This window comes from Anthonomus grandis, chromosome 19 (assembly GCF_022605725.1).
Source record: "Anthonomus grandis grandis chromosome 19, icAntGran1.3, whole genome shotgun sequence".
Classification (NCBI taxonomy): Eukaryota; Metazoa; Arthropoda; class Insecta; order Coleoptera; family Curculionidae; genus Anthonomus; species Anthonomus grandis.
In genome coordinates, this window is record NC_065564.1 from 3,244,367 (window position 1) to 3,268,569 (window position 24,203).

The window sequence follows — 24,203 nt, forward strand, 5'->3', positions numbered from 1 at the left end:
ATACTGTTTATTTCAGGAATTTATCTGGTAAAGTTTAGAAGTTATTAATATCTTTTCAAAGGGTTCATGTTATCATAAGAATATCAGATACCTGAAAAGCACTTTAGATCAGTGGTATTTCAAAACGCCTCTTAATCATATTCTAAATATTATATTTTCGACTCGTTTGAGGTTCAAGGTGTCTATTGTAACACAGTTTTTGAAAAAAAGCTTAAAAACAGACTTGAAAATTTCTTAATTCACATACAAATAATAATTTCGTTCAGGCTTGTCTACTACTGACGCAGTACACAAACTAACCTTTTTAATAAACAATTCAATGCACGAATATAAAAATAGTTTGCCGATCTTTTTTAATCTAGCCAAGGCCTTCGATAGAGTACCACATTTTTTTGCTGATTATCTCACAGAGAGAGAAAATGTGGTTAAAAATTGGCAAAAACATTAGTGGAACAGTGAATCTCAATGAAAGTATCTTAGAGCACAGCTCTTGCACCATTATTATTTATTATACAGGGTGTCTTAAAATTTACGCTGATTGATCTACAACGGGCTCGAGATAAATTTTTTTCCTTGAGATAGCCTCAGAAAAAGAATTCCAAGGGATTGAGATCCGGCGGTCTAGGTGGCCATGGTATGGGGTCACCCCTTACAATCCACCTTGGTAGGAATCAAGTCTGATCAAATTTGAACAGCTGCTTGTTACAGACAAAAACAATTTAGGTAAAAGTTCCTTTTTGCCAAATTTCACATGCTTATAACTTTCTTCCTGGTTTATTTCAATCTATGAAACTTGGTAGAAATTCAGTCTATTTGATCTACTTTTGAACAGTACAACTCCCTCAATTAAATTTCCCCTCTGTTGCTAGTTACAGACAAAAACAATTTAGGTAAAAGTCCCAACAAAATAATGACTTTTTAATTAAATAAATTATTTGAAAATATTTTAATTTACCTATCAGGAAATGTTTCATTCAAAAATCTTTTCACTTATAAATTCCAGAAGCACGGGCGTCAATTTTGAGACACCTTGTGTACGTTGATAATATTTGCTCATTAAATCGCCTTGGAACTCTTGATATTTGGTTTGAAAACTCGTGGTTTGCTCATCGATCTGAATTTTTCTTATTGTTTATTGGGAAGGGTAAAAAAACACACAAAACATTAACAAATACATTCATATTTATTTAAATATACATTACCAAGAGAATCAATTCATTCACATACTCCATTTTCTATTAGAATATATTTATAATATAAAACAATTCCGGTATTTACAGGTTTTGTACTTTTGAGCAAAAACATGTCATGAAACAGACTCATTACCTGAACCGTAATGAATCCAGCCCATTTTCCTATTGCGTTTATTGTATAAAAGAAAATCTATTGTACATTTGTGGTTGAGCACTTAGTAACTATTTGAGGTTATTTACGTTCGTACTGGTGGAAATTATTAAATAATTTATTAATTTGTTTTTAATAAAACGGAACAAACCAACCGAAACTGAAATGATTCTCTTAATTTTTTGAAGGATGCTGGACGCAATACTTTTTCAAATTTTTAATCTAATTTCAGAAAAAGACGAGTCGATATCGATTTAAAGATTGTCTTGGAACTGAAAAGAACCGAATCTGTGAAATAACCCTGTTTATTTCGTAATATCCCAGTCTTATTCTATTTTAGGTTTTTCCCTTACGTTTGTTAGGCTTGTGGCAACATATTTCAAATAAACTTGAATTTTACGCACAAAAATGGCTAAACAGTTTAAGTAAGTTATTTTCTGGAGAAGAACTGCCTGGCCTATTTTGTGTGGAAATTTCTATATACTACTACCAAATAATGTGATACGTATGGAGTATTTTTCAAAATAAGAAAAAAAACTTCTGAGTATTATTCAGCGGTCATAAAACCTACTTATCGCTCTACAATCTTGTATTTGCTTCCCATAACAATAACGCGCTAATAAATAAACGAAAAATCAACGATGCCGAAACCCGATAACAATCTTTAATCAATCTACAATATCCGAAAAATTAAAAAAATAATCAACGATTTATCACTTTTTTTTCTCAAAAAATTTCGCTACACTGACTAGAATTTTGATAATTTCGTCCTAATAAAAAAATACTGTTAGATTACAATTTCAAATACAAAATTGCGTACTTTTCAATACGGATCTAGGGTCTTTTTTATTTTGATTTTTCCAAAAATTGGAAAATCCTAAAGCTATGGCACTTAGTAAAATACATTTTCCTGGAGATCCAAATTTACAGCTAAAATTTTTTTTTCAAAATTTTATACATTTGGTGAGGCCTCCCCGCCACACCATCCATACATGAGAAGTGAGTCTAATATTAAATTTTGATGAATGAGAGCGAGAGAGATAGAGAGACAGAGAGTATCTTACAAGGTTTTTTTTTAAAGCGCAATCCTTAAAAACTATTTATAATTTTTGTATACGAGGGGTAGTTAATCTATAGTTATAAAAAAAGAAGAAACATTTTGCCCCATACGAGTTTAATAAGCCTAAAACCGTTCGTTGTTCATTAAAACCCTACTGAAAACAAAAAAAAGTAGTACTGCAAATTTAGTACAATATGGGTCAAAATGTTTGGTACAATTTCAAAGTGGCGGCCTCAGGGGGTTCAGAAATAAATGCAAAAAATGGAATGCCTGTCCCAAAGCCATCGAGAGTCGATCTGGAATGATCCAAAGTGGTTTCAGTTTTTCCCCAACGAACCCCCTTAAGCGAAAAACGTCCTAAGTGCATTTTCTTTTAACTACCGACGACGTGCATACAGTACGTATTAAGCTAAATAATAATTAAACAAAAAAAAAAACAATTATTAGACCCTTTAAACTGGGATATATCACACATCACAAACTTCCTTTAAAATATCATTGTTTTACAAGAATTAAAAAAGAAAAAATAAAAAAAACAAAACACACTTGTAATAAAAAACCATGGAGGGGGATAAAACTATTTACAAGGAAAACTACCCTTAGAACTAACGATAGAAGCTATCACGATTTTAAGTCTTGTAGCTCAAATGTTATTAGTCTGGTTAGAAAGTCTTGGAACTTTAAATTTCAGTAGTCTTTTGCATTTTTATTTCGTAGATCTGTATGTGAAACGTGAGGCTTTTTAACCAGACGGAAATAAACCATAACCGCTGTATATGTTTCTGTTACCTGTCTAAAAGTAATCGTATACAAAAAATCTATAATATGATAAAGAAAAAACGTAAAAAATTTAATACACAATACCAAAAACGTGTTTTTTTTTTGGTCTCTATGCTAATATAATTTATTCAATAATTTTTGACGGGACCTAAAGAGGATTTTCATATATATTTACACATCTATTTGCACGAGGAGGGTCCGAAAATGGTGAATTTCCAAAGTTAAGTCCGAGGGTGTGAGGGACCCCCCTCGCGTACGACCTAAACTTAAATTTTTTTTTTGCAATTGTCCTAAAAAATTACGTGGAAACGAGTTTCCAACTTTTGCCGAAATCCAAAAAACTGGTTTGGTAAAAATTAGACAAATTAACAATAACTTTAACAGTTTCAGTAACAAAAAACCTTAATATTTATTTTGTTTTGTATAGTTTATATCTATTGCAGTGTACATGGTAAAAAGTGAGTTCCAACACCGGATTTGGAGTTAGGGACGGAAAGTGCCTGAAACTACCGTTTCAGGTTATGGTTCTGTAATCCTGTTAACTAAATTATATAGTTTTATAAGGAATTATCACGGTTTTTCTTGAGAATTCCTTGCACCACTTCGAGGAAGTCGAGGAAGTCTCTCTACTAAACCCTATATAGTTCCTCATAAAAACTTTGATAAATAAAAAAAATATTTTGATTATAAAGTATTTGTCTATTATTATTATTAATATTATTATTATAACTATTATTATATTATATGTTTTATTTATCACTATTCATTATCGTTGAGGCACTGCATTTGTGGAACGAAAAAGTGTATTAAATAACTCACGGAAAAAAACGCTGGTTTTGAGATTTCCGCCTCTAACCCCAAAAAAAATGTAATAAAGTATATCTTATGTAGGTGTATAAACCCTGTATAAAAAAGCTAAACTTTATTAACTTATACAAGTTGTGTATATATAGAATATATATGTATAAAAACGGCAAGTATAGAGTTGAGTTTCCGGTACCATCACCATATTTTTTTTGTTAAAAATCTGATACAGGCATTCGTTTAAAAAACAAAATCATATTTTGTTATCAACTATTTCGCTTAAAATGGGACCAAAATAGTCACCAAATATAAAGACACCGTGTAGAATTAAATTGTGTAACTATTGTTTAACTGATTATAAAAATAGGTTTGTTTCTATTGCACCCGGAACAACTTTTAAAAATATTCTGTTTTTTTTTTAATTATTGGTTTAGAACGCAGCTATGGTTTGACCAAAAGTTTAACATAGTGGACACGTTAGCTCAACCCAAACTTATCAGAAGAACAATGATAGCAATAGAAAAAGAAGATGATGACGATAAGGTTGGTGTGCCCTAACAAGCCCTTACTAAAAAACAAGTTTCTTTGGAGCTGCGTCGCGTAGGCACTGGGCGAACTTTTAAAAGTTGTTCCTTTTTAACATTTAATCTGTAGAGGTACTATTTTATAACTCTGTAAAAATATGGAAGTTTTAACCACAGTTGCTTGGCATATTTAAGTTAGAACCCGTCAAACAGTTCTATCTTATTACTTGTTTTGCTTTTACATTTAAGAGAGATCACATATCGTAACCCTAAAGTACTACAACAATATAATTCATAATAATGTTTTTTTTTTAAAGGACGCGGTCCGTGGACCACGCCCCGGGGGGAGGGGGAATCGGTACTTTTAACAGTACCGGCTTCTGTTGTGCACAGAACGTATTGCCACCTAGTGATCAGGACACTTTTAATAACAACAAAAAAATAACACTATTTCTGTTTTATAGACAAATTTTGTCTTTATTTTAGCGGAAAATGGTCAAGTTTTAACTCTCGAGGTGCTGCCATCACCTCCTGGTAATTATATTCTAAGGCAGTAGCTTAAGGCATGGGATATTTTTAAAACTTTGAATTAAATCTCTTTAAATTTTTAAGAACCTTATAGAGAACACTCTTCCTCACACTGGACAGTAACTTTTATCAAAACTAGCCAAGTACTTTTTGAAAAAAAACTGGATTTTAGTGAGGCAAGAACACTGCCTCAGAAGTGGGATATTTAAGAAAAAACTTCAATGTAATTGACGAGCCAAATTGACCATTTTCCGCCTAAATAAATGAATTTTCCGCGTTCAGAACGCGTCCCTAAACCACATGTTTTATAACAGCACCATTTGTTTCACCATGGGGAAATATCTATAATATAGAAGATTCTATTCCCTTAAATAACTAGCAAATAAACATTAAAAATAAATACAACTTAAAGACTTACTTAACTAACGACGACGAGGACGACGTGCTGAAGAGTCCTTGCTGTTGCGGTGACCATTTTCTTCTTTAAATCAGCTGACAACTGGGAAAGTTGAATTTTTTTCGCTGGCTTCGACCATCTAACCTATACACGGAGGCCCCAGTTGCCAGCCAGCTGTTAGTCACTGGGTGGGAAGCCCGTTGGCCGGCTTGAACTCCGGATTTATAGCCGCTTGAAACTGCGCCACGCTGGTGGGAGGATTGAAGGTGGGATAGCACTGCGGAAAGTACAGTTCCGGCTTTACCACACTACTGGGCGTCAAACCGCGAGGCAACATCCCTGAAAACCGATAAAACCCAACTCATTTCAATCGCATAAAAGCGCATTTTCCAGATTTACCATTTGTATGCAACTTTCCGTCGGAACTCGTTGAGTCCCTCCTAGTTTTCGCTGCATGTGGGTTCATATGGTTGTCAATGTGCTTCTTCACCTCTGGTTCGGTGGCGAACCTTCGCCGACAGTTAGGCATCGGACAACAGAACGGTCTGTCGCCCTGGTGCGTCCTCGTGTGCTGATCCAGAATCGCTTTTTGTCTAAAAAATTCACCCAATAAGCATCTTAATATTAGAGTCAAAATCTGGAAAGCACCTGAAGTCTTTCCCGCACTGCGTGCACTTATACGGCTTCTCACCGGTGTGGATGCGCAGATGTTGATTCAATATGGTGCGCTGTCTAAAGTTCCTACCGCAGTACACGCATCCGTAAGGCTTCTCGTTGGTGTGTATCCTCAAGTGTTGCGTCAAGTGACTCTGTTGTCTAAATCTGCGTAAGAAATGGCTGCAATGCAAGTTTTTTTGAAGGAAATTCAACGTTTCCTTACCTCTTCCCGCATTCTGGACAAGGATACGGCCTGCTCTCGATATGTATGCAGCCGTGTTGCAACAACGTGCTTTTCTGTTTGAACTCCTTCTGACAGATGGGGCAGCGAACGTATAGCGGCATCCCCGCCGATCGACCGTGCTGGATGATGTCTGGCAATCCCTTACCACCTCCCTGGCCCTGCTTGAGATACTGCAGAGGATTGAAGTTCGGACCCGGACCGAATACCGAATGGTTCATACCTGGAAAGCCGGAAATTGCTTCTTTACCGATTAGAAGTTCGGACAGACTCCCGGACTTACCTTTCGCGTCTTTAAAGTAAGCAGGATACTGTAAATTGCCGACAACCCCGTTAGGGGAGAAACAGTTGGTCCTCTCGTTATTCGGTCCGTTCTCGTTGTCTCCGTAAGTGGAGGTGACCTCCTCTTTACCCTCGTCGGGAGGAAAAGGTACGTCTTGGGGCCAGAGGGTCGGGTTGATCCCGTTCTTGAACACCAGGTGCGGGCTCACGTCTGGAATGAAATGTTTCGGTAAAATCGGGATCGATTTTGGGAGAGTCTGCCCAAAAAAAAATTATTTGTTACGGTGACTCGTGCCAGAACGTTTTATACAGTGAAGGTGCGCAAAAGCAAAATATGTTACTGGGGGCAGGAAAAATTAAACCATAACCTTGAAGCTACAAAACCAGCAAGGCAATATTGAAACGACATTTGCTGGTTTCGAAACTTCTAGTGAAAAGATCGTGATAAGTGTGGAAAACAAGCAGCAGACCACTCCAACCGCCTGCGTCCACATCATATACGTGAATTTATTTTGGTGTGCCTGAAAACCCGGGTCGGGGAGTTTTATTCTCCTTAAGGAATGAAAAACACTTCATTGTAAGGCAAAATATGGAAATTATGATTCAGGTTATCCAAGAATGCCAGATTTGTCACCAAGTCCATGGTTGGGGCTTCTGTTTCGGATTGTGAAGCCTCAAAGTAGGTCCATTGTCACGAATCTTCTGAACTCCTCAAGATAGGTGATGGACAATATGTCCAACCCAGACACCAAGTGCCTCCCACTGCACTTTGCCTTACAAGAAACTCTTCCAAGATTTCTCCCCGACCGTGGTGATCTTCAGGCAACCGGTGCTTAAGATATGTGCTACCGCTAGGGCCGCCGCGAGAGTGGCCTGCGCCCGCCTCTTTTTTTAGGGCCTCGCCTTGGTGTGTGCGGACGTGCTGGTTGAGAATAGCCTTCTGCCGAAAGTGTTTCCCGCACTCCGGACATTCGTACGGCTTCTCACCCGAGTGTATGCGCAGATGCTGATTCAGGATCGCCCGTTGCCGGAAGGTGCGCTCGCAGTAGACGCACGCGTACGGTTTCTCGTTGGCGTGGATGCGCAGGTGCTGCGTAAGGTGCGACTGCTGCCGGAAACGTTTGCCGCACTCCGGACATCCGTACGGTCGGCTGTCGGTGTGGATGCGCTCGTGCTGGAAATGATTATGCCTTACACTGAAATGTTAGAACTAAAATGACTCAAAGTCCAACCTGTAACAGGGTGCTCTTCTGTTTAAAGTCCTTCCCGCAAGTAAGACACTTGAAGAGCCTCAGTTCGCCGCTTAAACCGTTGGTCGCCTTCTTCAAATTGGCCTGCTGTTGCTGTATGACGTCCGGTAGGGACGCGCCCCTCATCGCGTCTTGCATGTTGGAAGTATACTGGTCCAATTGACCACCTCCATCGGGTCCCAAACTGCTCAGCATCATCCCTGGTTGCTTAAGATACTGAAGGGCTGAAAAATTCGCGCCCAACATGTGAGGTGGTACACCAGGGACCGAGGGAGGTGGAGCAGCAGGAGGAGGGGCGCGCGCGTACTGCTGATAAGCTTGCTGTTGCTGATGGGCGGCGGTGATGGCCGCCTGTTGCTGCTGCTGTTGCTGTTGCTGCTGGGCCGCCTGCTGTTGCTGTTGTACCACCAGGTCGGTGGCTGTGGGAAAACATTGCGACGAAGGTCTCGGTTCCAAGTCCATCGTCGGAGGCGCCTCTGGAGGTTGCTGGATCGGATCGGTGTCGTCGCGACCAGGTTCTGCTTGCGTGGCAGGATAAGGGGACGGGGCGGGGGACGGCAGGCTCTGCAAGTGTTTCAATAGTCAACGCACACCCGAAGAATTATACGCGCGTTAACTACAACTTACGCTGACTTGATCCCTCGAGGTCACAGCGTCAGCTTCGACCCCCAAGGGCGGCACCGGAGTCGGTACCATCGCCTGATGGGGAGGACTGGCCGCCCCTTGGGGTGTCGGCTGTTGCTGCGGGGGAGGATAAACGTCCTGCGGTCCCCATTGCGTTTGCGCCCTGTCCATTCCATCCTTGTAGAGGACGTACGGTGCCGCTGTGTCTGCAAGAAAAATTCGAAAATTTTAATTTTGAAGAATAACCGATGCGCCACCACTGTCCGATGTAAATATACGTCTTAAATCTGCATCCGAGCAGTTGCTGAACCCCGATGGTGTGGTCGAATAAAATCCGTGGCCGAGAGTGTCGTGTTCAAGGCCACTCCGTCTGCATTTCTGCTGCTGCTGCTGCTGGTGCCAAGCGAGAGATGCAGGCGGATTTTAGATTTCTTTGTGCCCCGACAGGGTCCCCCTTCTACCCCACCCCGTCAACGCTTTATAGCCCGGTGCCTGATTATATTTAGGTTTTGGTGTAGATTCGGGGATTAAGATTAGAGAAAAGACGCTGAAATTTTAGAAACAAGGGCTTAAGCCTTAATGTCTTTCTTGTTTTGGGATTTAGGTACTATCAGATATTCCCTATAAATAATGGCTTAGAAGTTTTTTTTTTTTGGTAAGGGATTTTTGGCGCCCAACATGAAAATAACTATTCCTTGTCTTACATCCCTTATAAATTTCGTACAATTGCCTACAACTCCGTACAATTTATTCTATTTAGAATATAATTTACAGTCGGAGAGGAGCAGGTCCGCGATAAATTGGCCGCAATTTACATCTCGACTGGTTATAAATTTAATGCCCGCTGGAAAAAGACTCTAATGGCCGTAAACGTTGCTAATGCTATTTATGGATTAATCTTCTTGCAATCGGTACTATACCGAGTGCATTTCTGATTCTAGTAGAAATATTAACGGGTATTAACCTTCCGAAATTGCCTCATTCCTGCTTAAGAACTGTGACGCTCTCTTGGAAAACTTTCACAACAAGAGAAAAACTTAGATGACGACAGCACTTTCATAACTGCTATCTAATATTAATTAATTAATTAAGCGTGAAAATTAATTCGTCGGGAATGGGGGAGAGAACGCCCGCTCGCAGACCAGATTTGACTCCACGAGAGTCACTGCCAATAAGAATCTTTATTAACTTATAAAAGTTCCCATTGTCGATTAATCATTAAACAAACATAACCGGACATAAATTTCTTCGTATCCTGCATTAAATTGGCAAAAAGTGTAACAAACTGGCTGCCTAAGCAGTAATTAAATGGTGGTCTCTTACTTTTTGCTGAACTGCAACATTTGAGAGACAAGCGATCAAACTCCAACGGCAAAAAAGAGATTAAACTCTATTAATTTATAGAAATCTCATATCTGGGACGCCGTCTAATGGGCAATAAAGCATATAAATATTGTTATTAATTATTAATATTTCCGGTGTTTTTTTTTTATTAGCAATAATTTATTTATTTTGTCATCTGGTGTAACTGTGTCGAACCATAAAATTTAAAACAAGGAGAAAAACAAACACAAAGTCTTGTGTGAGAGACTTTAAGAGACGATGTTTTCTTGTTTTTCGTCTTATTTAAAATCATATTGAGGTCTCTATGAGCGAAATGGACGACGAATTCTTTTAATTTTAAAATGTTACGATGTGAGAAGGTTTTTTTGGGGCTTGATCCTGGATATCTTCAGTGGTTTTTGAGAAATTGAACTAGAAATCGAGACAAATTTTATAACAAATCGCTTACGAGCTGTGGAAATACTGTCGACCATAAAACGAGCGGTGAGTAATTCCCATTTTCCACCCAACTAGCATGAAACCGCGAATTTTATTGCAAAAAAAATGGTGCAGCAACATTCTTGCACTCAACTACGTTAAGCAGCTTTTGTTTCAGAATACGAAATAGAGCGGAAGAGGAACCCGAACGTACGGGTCGTAAGGGCACTAAATGGTGTCTTTCATGCATTATCGAGATCCATATCTTAACGTCGACAAGCGAGTAAACTAAACAATAAATTGCGATAATTGCAATAATTACTGTTGCAGCAGTAAAGCTTAGACCGGCCAACGAAGTCTCGCATATAGACCGCGATTTTTTCAAGATTTCAGGGCTATTTTGGCACTTTTACGGAGGCCAGAAGAGAACTCAGTCTTCGGGCCACCTCCAACTGTCGGACTTCCACGGTTGTCGCGCCACGGCCAACAGAATCGAAACTTGAGTCAGAGGTTCCGCCGAAACGGGTTCAGTGTGTCTGGATGGTGCATTGTCTAGAGAGCGGGGCCGATTTTTTTTTTTTTTTTTACGACCGCTCGAGATGTGCACAAGGTCAAACGCTCTCGAGCGGTGCGGTAACATTTCAACAGAGTTCACCGAACATTCGAAATCCCGCGTGAAGGGTCTGTCTGCTGAAAAACGATGGACTGGTGAGTCCTCTCTCCTTAGGGATAAAACGTGGCCCTCAAGGAGGTGCCGAAGGAGGCTTCACTCGAGTTTCTCCACTTAATGAATTAATGTTAAATTAACCACAAGGAGAGCGGCAATGATCGTCAAGTGCATAGACTCCCGCAGGAATCACTGACCCGCACGACGCCGTCGTTCCCGATGCGTCACGACGCCGCCGTCGGGACGTCGCACTTATAAGGTTGCATCTCGACGTCGTCGTTCCATGTTTTTGTTGTCTTGGTGTTTTTGTATGTACACGAGGGCGCAACCGCATCCAGATCCTGCCGCTGCCGGCCTTCGGGCCAATTTTATTTTCTCTCTTATTACTCGCCAAAGTTACTTTGGAGTTAATGAACGCAGCAGCCGTACCAGAAGGCGGGCGCGAGGGGGGACGAAACGGCAGAGGCCATGAACCAGCAGCAGCTGATGCCATGGAATGCGGGGGAAAACTTTTCCTAGAAAGTAAACCGGTGTTTTTGGGGTAAATGGGGTAAACCGGGGTTGATAACCTAACCTATGAATGAGCAACAAGATTTTCAAGAAGGGCTTTGGAGTTGAGGACAGTCAGGCTGATGGAGAGGCTCTAGTGAGACCTTAGACAGTATTACGTTGGAAAAGTTTTGCCTCAATTGCTTTTACTCTAAGCTACATTTATAAACCATTTATTCTTTAATTTAACACAGTTTGTTTCATGTTGTTATCTTTAGTGGTTTTTGAGATATTTGCGTTTTAGTGTTGAAAGCAGCAAGTCTCTTATTCGACTGCCAACTGGACTTAGAGTCAGATAACTGTAATAGTTTTCCCTGGAATGATTTATCAGGTTGCTCTTTCCTTTGTCTAGTCCAATTTCTTTCATATTTTTCTTTCCAGTAGCTTGGGCTTTGTGAGTGAAAACAATGTAGAGGCAGTCGTTCATTGAACCGTCAACGACGTGAAGTTGGATAACTGGAAACGTTTTATCTGGATTGTTTTTATAGGGAACTCTTTTTGGCATCGAACTCTATATAATTCATCATTTTATCCTCAGTAGTCTTTGAGATACTTAGGATTTAGTGAGAGGGGGTCACTTAACGTCGGTCCTTGGACTTAAAGTTGAATAACTAGTAAAGTTTTTTTTTGGATTTCTTCGCAACCTTGGGCCGTCATAGGGCACTTTTTTGCTTCATCTAGCGCAATTAGTTTCATATTTTTCTCTTTAGCGGTTTTTGAGATATTTGGGTTTTAGTGGGAGGAAGTATGTTGGGATCAGTCTGTCAACTGGAATTTTCCCTGAATTGATTTATACTATGCAAAATTCACAGGATGCTCTTTCCCTTGTGTAGTGCAATTTGTTTCATTTTTCTTCTCAGTAACTTGGACTTTTTTGAGTGAAAAACAAGGTAGAGGCAGTCGTTCATTGAACTGTCAACGACTTGAAGTCAGATAAGTAGAAAAGTTTTATCTGGATTTTTTGGTACCCCTGAAAATATTTATAGGCCACTTTTTCTGGCATCGAATCCTATATAATTCATCATTTTATCCTCAGTAGTCTTTAAGAAACTTATGATTTAGTGAGAGGGGGTCTATTAATGTCAGTCCTTGGACTTGAAGTTGGATAACTAGTAAAGTTTCGTCTGGATTCTTTTGCAACCTTAAGCAGTCACAGGGCGCTTCATCTAGCGCAATTAGTTTCATATTTTTCTCTTTAGTGGTTTTTGAGATATTTGGGTTTTAGTGGGAGGAAGTATCTTGAGAGGAGTCTCTCATTCGACTGCCAACTGGCCTTAGAGTCAAATAACTGGAAACGTTTTCCCTGAATTGATTTATACCATGCAAAATTCACAGGATGCTCTTTCCTTTATCTAGTGTAATTTGTTTCTTTTTTCCTTTCCAGTAGCATGGCTTTTTGTGATTGGGCAGTCGTTTGTTGAACTGTCAACGACTGGAAGTCGGATAACTGGAAAAGTTTTATCTGGATTGTTTTGTACCCCTGGCAATATTTATAGGGCTTTTTTTCTGGCATCGAATCCTATATAATTCATCATTTTATCCTCAGTAGTCTTTGAGATACTAAGGATTTAGTGAGAGGAGATCACTCGAGATCGGTCATTGGACTGTCCACTGGACTTGAACTCGGATAACTGCTAAGGTTTCCTCTGGATTTTTTTGCAACCTTCAGCATTCAAAGGAAACTTTATGCTTCATCTAGCGCAATTCGTTTCATATTTTTCTTTTGAATGGCTTTTAAGAAACTTGAGCTTAAGTGAGAGGTAGTCAGATGAAACTAGTTTCACTAGACATGCCTATAGAAAATCTAGGATAACTGATCGAGTTTTTCACTTAAAAATATATTTAATATCTTAAAGTATTCCTCAGGATATCGTCTATCGAGAGCTGGAAACCAATTCGAAATCGGATAACGGGCTTCGGACTTATTAGAGAACATGTAAGATATTCCCAAGCTCGTATGTCATACAATGCAGCTTTTATATACGAGACAGAATATTTATGGGGCGATGCGGGTGGCCCTTAATTTTGCAATATTTATTGATTGGTAGAAAGAGGGATGCGCGATAACCAACTAAAAACGGCGCCGTTACAGCGAGGCGAGGAGGTGAGAAAAACTAGCGGCGGAATAATGCATTTTTCCAGGCTGGATCATTTACTCCCTTAGCATTGAGGAATCCGTTCGAAAATTCGGGGAAATTGACCTTAGATCTTTATGTAATTTGTCCAAACAGTAGGGTCTAGTTTATGCGAGGTTTCTGGAAGCAATCCAGGCTTATTTGATAGTTCACCATCATCCCATACGATGAATTAATTAAAATTATCTCGTGCTAAGCGACTAATTAAGTTAACTGACCAGCCTCTCTAAAATCTCGCATTTTTTATCACTCTTAAATGTCATGTGTCCGATATCTCGCTAAAAATAGACGTAAACAACAATTTTTTTTTAACAATTTATTTTCGAATTAAGTCTCTTAGCAGCCGACCAGACGGGAAATCATTCGATTTTCCCGTGCTGCCGCTTTCCCGTCTGTTCCGTGCATTTTCTTCGATCCTTCGGGGTGGGCGGGAGGACGTCGCCGGGGTGGATAGGCGGGGATTCACTGACCCGCACTTTCCGGAAAACTTTACGCACTTTCGCGGTGCGTAAAACCGGAAACATCTGGACGCAGGGAGACCTCACAGGGACATTTTTTTCCAGGAATTTTCCCGGGAAGGGAGAGTGATTTTCTGGATCGAATGCTTATAGAGAGACGCGTTTGGAATCCGATAAATCGGGTCTGGGATCAGGTTAAAGTTTAACTTCTGGATTTCTACTTACTGGTGTTGGTGCCAAAAGGTTTTGCTTGGTTATAACAGACGTCGGCTGTGAACTCTTTGGGTGGCACCCCGTGGAAGATGCCTCATTTGGTTTAGAAATACTATAGCCTCTTGGGGTGCTTACAAATGTGGAACGTGCATTTTAGACACACAAATCTTAAGAAATAGACTCTAAAAGATTGTAGAACCAGAAAAGATGTCTTGAGTTGGTTGGGGACTCCTTGGAACGGAGGTAGATTAGGAGAACCTGAGTGGCTAGTGTCGGAAATATCTGAATAAAGGTCGCAAGAGATTAAAGGGAATTTTGAGAGATCAAGAAGACTCTGGAAGACCACCCTAAAAAGATATTTGTTCCTGTAATAAGAAATTCGTCAATTATAAGGAGGGAGAAGAAGAAGGCTGCCCTAGAAGGGTAAATGATCTGCAGATCCACAACATTAAAGAAACTGTGGAAATATTCAGGGAATCTTTAATTTGAAGGCACGAGAGTTAAAGAATGTTGATTTCTATGTGAGAAACTAGATCGGAGAATCCAGGGGGTAATAATTAGGTCGTTTTGATGCACTTATGTATTAAATTTACCTTGTGAGATGCAGTACATGATCTGCCTGGGCACTTTGAGTCCCGCGGCCAGACAAGCCGCGAACGAGGCCGAGAAGTTGATCGCCATAATTCCCAAATTTTCCGACTCAACCCAAAATGAAAAAAATTAAAAAAATCACAAAAATCACAGAATCACTGGTCACATAATTTCGGTCGCCGATCACCGGATCACCGTGTCGTCTTATTATGATAGCGGGAGCGGTCGTTTAGTAGCGGCGATGTGGATGATGATTGTTTTATTGTTGGGCGCGTATAATATTGGATACAAAACGCGCCATCAGACGACGATGACGCGCGTGTTGCACGAGCAGCGAGTTGCATACAATTTCGAAAAACCCGAAGAAGTTCCCCCCTGAATCCGACGTCGGCGCTCCACGCCACAGTCGACGGTGGAGGAGGAGGACGGAGGGCGTCCGAGGGGATCCCGGTTTTTGACTGGCGAGTGGGGCGCAGGGAACGAGGAGGGGAAATGGACGCCACCGACGACGTCGACGACGTTCTTTTGGTAATTGCACCGTGCTAGCGATCATGGGTCGGTTTCGGCGATGGATTGATTCCTCCTGCTGCCGCATGGTAGTACGGGCCGAAACGACTTAACCCACGCCTTAACTAACTTAAGAAGGATCACCTCGAATTCTGCAACGAACGCCACGACTTGCGACTTTTACACATTATTAACTGGTATAGTGATTTTTCTCGTAAAGTGAACAGAAACTGAGATTTCTTCGAAAAACGGATCGAGCACTAATAACTGGCTGCTGAACGAACACTCGGCAGCTTGTTCGTTAGACATTGGATGCAACATCTCTTAAACTAAAGGTCTTACAAATAAATTGCCTAGAGCAAGACGTCATCCTCAAAAGCTTATTATCTACAAAAAAAAAAAAAAAAAAAAAAAAAGAAGGCGTTTATTTACAACAGGATTGTTACAAGAATTCTTAAACATACTATATACATACTAGAAAGACCGTGCAGCACCTACCTGCTTTATACATTCTATAATGAAGGACCATAAACTGTCAACAAAAATATCGCACCGTTCATGTAAATTATTAAAATGCCTACAGTTTATTGTTGGTACTCGAAAATTTAATCCAACCAAAAGGGTAGGACAGGTAATCTTGTTATGAATAAGGTTATATAAGAAGTTTGTGGAAAGAATTTCTCTTCTGTTTGTTAAGGGTATAATATTAAATTTATATAAGTATAATTGACTATCCAAACCTCTTGCCGGAAAGGCATCTTCCTTAAGATACTTTATAAACATGGGCTTAATGCAGCCAATATCATCGCTCAGGTAGTTATAAATTGGGTACCAAATTAGAGATCCATAATCTAATTTATAGTCTATTGACATTGCACCAGTTCTCAACTTTATTAATATTTACCTGAAGATTTACCTCCGCATTATGTACGCCCAGCAAGAGAGTGGTTGGATAATCATTGCCCAGAGCAGTGGATTGGTAGAGGTGGACCTAGAATGGCCACCTAGGTCACCAGATCTGACACCGCTTGATTTTTTGCCTTATGGGGTCATTTGAAATCTGTTGTATTTAAAATTCAACCAGATTCAATTCAACAAAGAATTGTACAGAGGTATAAAGCTATTTCACCTGCCACTGTTGATAAAAAGTCGGAGAACAGTTTGAATACCGGCTGTACTTGTGCTTGGAGAAGAATGGAACCCATTTTGAACAATTCATAAAGTAGTAAAATAAGGTTTCCAGTATTTCATTATCATAATTTTAAAAGAAGTTGCATTATTTAAATGTACTTAAAATGCATTTCACTCATTTGTGAGGTTAAGTCGAGATTTAAAAAAAAAAGCAGTTTATGTATGTTTCAAATTTCTTTACCCTTCCACTGGGGGTCAGGGGGTTGAAAGTAACACGACAATGCCTCAAAAATGGTCTCCCTTGATATGTAAATTGACGTGTTTCGCCTAACTTTGATTCTATCATTGGTAGAGGCAATATTAAATGCTGCTCCTCTTCAAATTGTCACCTGGTATAGTGATTTTTCTCGTAAAGTGAACAGAAACTGAGATTTCTTCAAAAAACTGAATGAGCACTAAACGAACACTCGGCAGCCTATTCGTTAGACATTTGGTGCAATACCTCGTAAACTAAAGGTCTTATAAGAAAATAGCCTAGAGTAAGACTTTATCTTCAGGAGCTGATCTACAACTTTGCATATAGTGATTTTTTTCGTAAAGTGAATAAAAGTTGAGATTTTTCAACAAACTTACACACGTACTCACGTACTCTTGCAAGTAATGCGCCAACTTATATGCAAAATCATTCACCAAAATGGCTAAAAAAGCCCTTCCTTATCCCTGAGGACTTCCAGTTGCAGACCGCACTAAAAAAACCCAGTACCAAACAAACGAGACAAAGACTGGGGCAACATGGGGCGGTGCATGACTCAGGTACTGGTACGAAGGTTTATCCGCGCGATCTGCTCATTATACGGGTACCGTCAGGTAGATGGATCGGAGTCGGGGTTGCCTTTGCCCATCGAGAAACCTGTTGCACCCTAATTACCGAAAACTTTCTCCTCCGAACCATAACTCCTGGAGAGAATCCTGATGTCTCCTGTTCGGGAACAAAGTGCAAGGTGCACCGCCACCGCGATCGGTCGACGGCGTCGCGACTCCCTCCTTTCTGGCGGCGTCTCTCCCTCGTTCCCGCCACGTCTCTCTCTCTCTCTCTCTGTCTCTCTTTCGCAGCAGGAGTAGCAGCAGCAGCAGCAACGGATATCGATCCGAGTGCAGCAACCCTGCGTTGCGCGAGATGCACGTGCATCGCATATGGGGATGAAGAGGGAACGGGAGGGAGGAAGTCGCGGGCTCAGGGAAATGTACGGCAACGTTGCCATCTCCCCTGGGGGGGACCCAGAAGAAAGGTTTACGAGGCCGCACGGTTCTCGTTTTGTCCAACGAAAGTTTTTGAACTTGACTACTTAACAGGTTTCTGGAATAGGACGTTTTTGAAAAACCTGCACGCCAACCATTTCAAGTTCAAAAAAAGAGAGAGACGTGAGAAGAGAGTGACTGACTGGTCCCCACACGGGGGATGAACACATAACTTTCTGACAGGTGTGCGTGACGTCATAATTAATTCTAAGCGCCACGAAGTTTCGTAAGTGGCACTAGTGCCCCAGTTAAGCATGTGCATCCGCACCCCTGCTTGTTGGTAGTAGACAACTTTCGAAACACCGGATTAATAAGAGGAGGGGCGGTTAGTTTTGACGAGGTGATGAAGAGGGTGCGAATGTTAATTTATTCGTTGGGGAGTTAAGAAAGTGGGTTTATGGGGCACGAGGCTGAAAATACCACCCAAGCAACACATCATATATTATTATCGTTAAATATATATTTATTCAACGATTTTTTTAGTAAATTTTTGGTTTTGGTATATTTATTAAACTGTAGAATATACGAGTATCGTATATGATTCTGTTTGCAAAGGGGAGAAAATGTTCATTTCAAAAAAAAATTGTCACGGTATATACATATCTAGTTTTTAAACTCGATTACTACATCTCAACTATTTGATGAAATTCTTCTAAATAATCACAGTTTTTCGTCGATATTATCTAATCTGATAATGCTGTTTTTATACTAAATATTTATATGTAACATTATATCAAATTTAAATAAACAGTGTTATTAAATTAAATATTGAATTTATATTTTCTAAAAAAACATTGTTTTTCATCAACACAACCCTTACCCCCTCACCCACCCAAATATTGTCCCAGTAAGAAATTCGTTTGAAAAATCACCGTTTTTCGTCTATTCATATTCAATCAAATAGCACTGTTTTTCTATTAAATATTTATTAATACATATATATAATTATATTAAATTTAAATAAACAACTATACCTCAAATATGGGATGAAATGACTCCCGTATCACATATATGCCACTGTGTAAAATAGAATTTATTTTAGAAAAATGCAGTGGTGTAATTTTTTTTTATTAAATAATATTTACGATAAATCCCTTATGTACGCCATTGGTAAAAATTTATTTTTTTCTTTGTATGTATGTCAAAAAATGCCCCCTGATGCATAAAACACACCTGCAAATTAATAAAAATATATTTACATTGATAGTAAAGTTATTTTTAAAAAAATCTCAAGTTGATTAGTAATGTAGGTGAAAGAACAAGGAAGGAATTACTTCCACGACCTGGAATAACGAAAAATTGAATTCAACATCATTTTGGAAGTTAAGAACTGCATGAAAGAGTGAAAAGTTGATGTTAGTTACCAGAAAACCAGCCTTAACGAAAGAAACAGACCATGACTCCTACGGAGGCTGATCAATTTAACTGGATAAAAACTCTTCAGTTTTACCCAAACCATAATAATTTAATTCTGAATTATAACGCGCCATTAGAAACCACTTTTCGCTCGGTTAAACTCGAAATTTCGTTTGCGGTGCCGAAATAAAAAAATTTTGTCACATCATCTCGGTACGGCACGTCGATCGTTGGGCCGTTACGTTTCAAGGGACACCACAGACAAATACGTGCGAACTAAACGCTCGGTAACTCTAGTTTCACCCAAATAATTGGCTTAACCAGGAAACTAATTAATAACTGGCCTGCATCGGGCAACCATTACATTCCCGAGCGATTTGCCAATATAAAAAATAAAGATCATATAAATTTTATATTGTCGTAAAACGTTAACGAGGTCTCTTAGTACCCGGTATAACATAAAACTTTTAATTTCCAATGCCGAGTGGTAATAATTGAGCCTTTATCACGTTGGGGCATCGTAAACTCGATATTTATATTTCTGATTCCGATTAAAAAAAAAAAACAGAAAAAAAGCGCTTGAATGGAAACTCGGACGGAAAGTTTCCCCGAAACTTCTCCTCAATAATATTTTGTTCAACCCAGTTTCCAACTTGGCGGGCGGCGAGAGCTGCCGCAATTTATTTTTATATCTTCACTTTCGCTGATTTTCCTCGGCTTCTTTTGCTTTTCTCGTATTTCCAAGCATGGACTGAACATAGAGCGCCTCCACTGCTCTATATTTTAATTTTTTTCTTTTGTTTTTAAGGAGTTCCTCCCCGCGGTACCAGAACTCGTTTTAATTTTGTACTTTTTCCAGGCAGTTGACATCAATTTGTTCATTCATTCACAAAAAACTGTCAAAATCCCTTCTGATACTTGTGGCTTTAACTGAATTCTTACGGAATATCATTAGAAATGAAGAGAAGAAGAAGAAACGATCGGGAGCCTGCGGCCACGACCTTCTCAAGGGTTTCGGGTTCCTTCTAGTCGACGACCAAACTGACTGCATGATATTTTAATTATATTGGCTGATTTTTCCTTGTAAAAACCTGTCAATTATTAAGTTGTTGTGTTTTTTTTCTCTGCTAGGAGAGTAATTATTAATCTAATCCAAAAGTTGCGTGTCACCTCGCAAAATTAACCGTTCAATCCGTTTACTGGGCCCCCATTGGCCGGATCGAAATAACTATCACAGTTCTGCGACGTTAACGATCACTTCCTGTGGCTTTTTCACAAAAATAAAAACTTCGTGCTGCATTCGCTTCTAATTTGTATCATTTACCGTTTCAGATGCTTAATTGAGTTGTTGGTTTGAGGTTTATTTTGGTTGCGTATCCCATATTTTATCCTTTTATTTTAGGTTTACTACAAGAACATATAGGAAATTTAATAACCTTTCATTTGATGTATAATAATTTTAATTGCATAAACGAGCCTCGATGTTATGTGAGGTAGAGCTACTAAGGATCTAGGACAGTTGCTTCGCTAAATATGACTTAACAAAATTTACTACAACTTTGTTGCTGTTATAGTTACAAAAATTATTTAAATGGCGATGCCTAACAGGAGGCTAGAGCTCATTTAATGTTAATATAAATATCTTAAAAAATTGTAAGTTTTTGAGAAATGTCCAAAGTTTGGGTCGAATAGTTGCATTTGTGATTGCCTCTTAAGAATTTTTGCTCTAACTTTTCTGCTGTTATAGTTAGAAAGATGATTTAACAAACTCTGCCTAACAGAAGGCTATATGCTTATTTATTGTTAACATACATTTCTTGAGAAATTATTAGTTTTTGAGAAATTTCAAAAATTTGGGTCAGACAGTTGCATTTGTGATCACCCCTTAAAAAAAATTGCTGTAACTTATTTGCTGTTATATTTAGAAAGATGATTTAAATGGTGCTGCCTTACAGGAAGTTAGAGCTCGTTTGATGCCTACATAAATTTCTTCAGAAATTGTTAGTTTTCAAGTAAATCCCAAAGTTTGGGTCGGATAGTGGCATTTGGGATTGCCCCTTAAGAAATTTTGTTGTAACTTTTTTGCTGTTATAGTTAGAAAGATGATATAACTGGCTCTGCCTAACAGAAGGCCAAAGGTTTATTTATTATTCATATAAATTTCTTGAGAAATTATTAGTTTTTGAGAAATCTCCAAAATTTAGGTCAGATAGTTGCAATTGCGATTGCCCCTTAACAAAATTTGCTGTAATTTTTTTACTGTTATAGATAACAACATGATTTGAATGGCGCTGCCTCGCAAGAGGTTATAGCTCATTTAGTATTTACATAAATGTCCTAAGAAATTATTAGTTTTTGAATAATTCGCAAAGTTTGGGTCGGATAGTTGCATTTTTGATCGTCTCTTAACAAATTTTGTTATAACTTTTTTGCTGTTGTAGTTAAAAAGGTGATTTAACTGGCTCTGCCTAACAGAAGGTCAAAGGCTTATTTAATATTAATAAACATTGCTTGAAAAATAATTAGTTTTGGAGAAATCTTCAAAACTTGAGTCGGCCACATGTACTTATGGTTGCTCCTTAACAAAATTTGCTGTAACATTTTTACTGTTATAGCTACGAAGTTGATTCATCTTCAAAATTTAGTCCTGATAACAATTCCTGTAACCTTTTTACTAAACTAATTCAAAAAATGCAATAATAAAAATTTCCCTTCACGTATTAAACAACTCATTATAAAACCTTCTTAGGCAAAACATTTAATTTATTTCGGATTATGCTCGAAATGCCGTTCATTCAGCATCACATACATACAACCTAACTGTATCCGAATTTACAGTATTACCTCTTGTTGCCACAACGGAGCCAATACAACCAAAAAGACGACAAAGAAAAAAATGGAAAAACTAGAGCGAAAATTCGCAGCAGCAAGGCAAGTTCAAGAATGTACGATGGTGAAGGCCGCGTTGCCCGAGCTACTTGTTAACATTTACATGCCGTGCCGTATCATGAAATTGCTAATAAACATATAACGAACGATGGTGGTTCCGCCATGGAACTAATATTAAAAAAAAAAAAGAAAAACCCTGGAAAAGATAGCACAGGTATAGAATTCCCGGGTTTTTTGTTTCCATTTGTTCGCATTCCTGCACGGAGCGGCCTGGGGTAAACAGCTGTTAATAATTCAGAGTATGAAGGGTGGCTGCTCAACAGGATGGGGCGATGCAAGTATCATTGTGCGATTTTGAATTAAACATGAGAGGCGCTTGCGGGAATCCCCTCGGGGGATGTTTAGACTCTGGACAAGTTAATTTGGCCCCAATTCTCGTAGTTTTCTGGATAGTTAAGCTCAATTTTTCAATCCAGGCGGTTAAAGTCAAAATTGTGATGCAGTTTCTCGATTCTTTCGGGAAGGAAGTTTGGTAGTAAGCAGTCTGGTATATATAGAGGTCCATCTGTGAGCACTGATAAGTATCTCCTTGATCTTTGCCATTCAATCCAGAAAAGAATAATGAAGCAGTTGTCATTATCCAGACAGTTGCTCCGAGCGGACGGATCGCTTGGGCCTAAGCCTCTGGAAATGCGGGGTAAAGATGGCTTTATTTGTTTTATGGAACGTGAAAATAATGAACAAAGGGACAAAGTTCTCGTTTTTTAGAGTTTTCGATTTATTTATGTCTGCTGCGAGTATGTGCTTCAAAGGCCCGCCCGGCCGATAAAGGTGAACAAAAGTGAAACGCGGTGCAAAAAGTGCATGTGAACGGAGGTGGGTGGTGGTGGAGGAGGAGGATGAGAGCTCATCCTCCTCAGCCAGTTTAAATGGCTTATTCGTGTATCTATTCAGGTATTCTAGTGCGGACTTCGTTGGTAGAAGTTTATCAGAAGCAAAATTGGTATCCCGAGGCAAATTTTCTAATGGTCAGCGTTCGTTCGCCAAATCACACACGATATCGCCGGTAATAATACCTTTGGAGATCATTTTGCACCGTTACGACCGTTGAAGTAGTGCATATGCACGGATCAATCAAATCGTTGTCGGCTTGGCATAAGAGTTTTTCTTCTGGAGATGATGAATGCGGTTATACGTAAATGTGCAAGAAATCTTTTGTACGGTTACCCCATTTTAGTACAATTTTGTGATATATCTATTAATTTTTTTGCACTAAAGCAGAATCTTTCCAGGAGGCTTAGAGTTTATTTAGTATTAATATAGATTTATTCAAAAAATTATTAGTTTTTTGAGAAATCTCCAAAAGTTGGGTCGGACGGTTGTACTTGTGATTGCCCCTTAAGAAATGTTGATGTAACTTTTTTGCTGTTACAGTTAGAAAGATGATTTAAATAGTGTTGCCTCACAGGAAGCTACAGCTCATTTAATGCTTACATAACTTGCTTGAGAAATTATTATTTTTTGAGTAATTCCTAATGTTTAGGAAGGATAGTTGCAGTTGTGATTGCTCCTGAACAAAATGTGTTGTAATTTTTTTGCTGTTATCGATACAAAGATGATTTACATGGCTCTGCCTAACAGAAGATCAAAGGTTTATTCAGTATTAATATAGATTGCTTGAGAAACTATTAGTTTTTGAGAAATCTGCAAAAGTTGGGTCGGATGGTTGCATTTCCGATTGTCCCTTAAAAAATTTTGATGTAACTCTTTTGCTGTTATAGTTAAAAGGATTATTTGAATGGCGTTGCCTCACAGGAAGTTAGGGCTCATTTAATGCTTACAAAAATTGCTTGGAAAAGTATTAGTTTTTGAGTAATTCCGAAAGTTTAGGTCGCACGGTTGTATTAGTGATTGCTCCTTAACAAAATTTGTTGAAACTTTTTTACTGTAAATATAAGATATATTAAAGAGTTTTTCTTTTGTAGATGATAAATGCGTTTATACGTAAATGTGCAAGAAACCTCCAATAAGTTACCCCATTTCAGTACAATTTTCTGATATATCTATAAATTTTTTGCCTCAGAGTGAAAATTTGCCAATTATTTTAAAAAATCCTGATAAGCTCCACATTTTGCTTCCCTTTGATCGCCCTCCAT

At 39.0% G+C, this 24,203-nt stretch overlaps 1 protein-coding gene across 2 annotated transcripts; it reads right to left on the reverse strand.

Annotated features, from left to right (window-relative positions):
- Window positions 1-1,164: 1,164 nt before the first annotated feature.
- LOC126747727 (zinc finger protein 502) lies at window positions 1,165-15,230 on the reverse strand. 2 transcript variants are annotated; one of them, XM_050456524.1, is made up of 9 exons: window positions 14,868-15,230; window positions 8,495-8,697; window positions 7,850-8,431; window positions 7,521-7,791; window positions 6,619-6,828; window positions 6,318-6,558; window positions 6,086-6,259; window positions 5,837-6,030; window positions 1,165-5,776 (listed from the first exon to the last, which is right to left on the reverse strand). In XM_050456524.1, the coding sequence occupies exons 1-9, from the start codon at window positions 14,953-14,955 to the stop codon at window positions 5,619-5,621; spliced, it is 2,121 nt and encodes a 706-aa protein (XP_050312481.1). In that variant the 5' UTR covers window positions 14,956-15,230; the 3' UTR covers window positions 1,165-5,618. The 2 variants fall into 2 exon arrangements, with proteins under 2 accessions (XP_050312481.1, XP_050312482.1); XM_050456525.1 differs by having other exon boundaries at window positions 7,605-7,791; window positions 14,868-15,228.
- Between the last annotated feature and the right edge of the window lie 8,973 nt (window positions 15,231-24,203).

Coding starts and splice junctions, on each gene's coding strand:
- LOC126747727 (XM_050456524.1), bottom strand. CDS start 14,955: ATGGCGATCAACTTCTCGGCCTCGTTCGCGGCTTGTCTGGCCGCGGGA. Junction 8,698..14,867: donor CATGTACTGCATCTCACAAG/GTAAATTTAATA, acceptor TTTTTCTTGCAG/ACACAGCGGCACCGTACGTC. Junction 8,432..8,494: donor CCTCGAGGGATCAAGTCAGC/GTAAGTTGTAGT, acceptor AAACACTTGCAG/AGCCTGCCGTCCCCCGCCCC.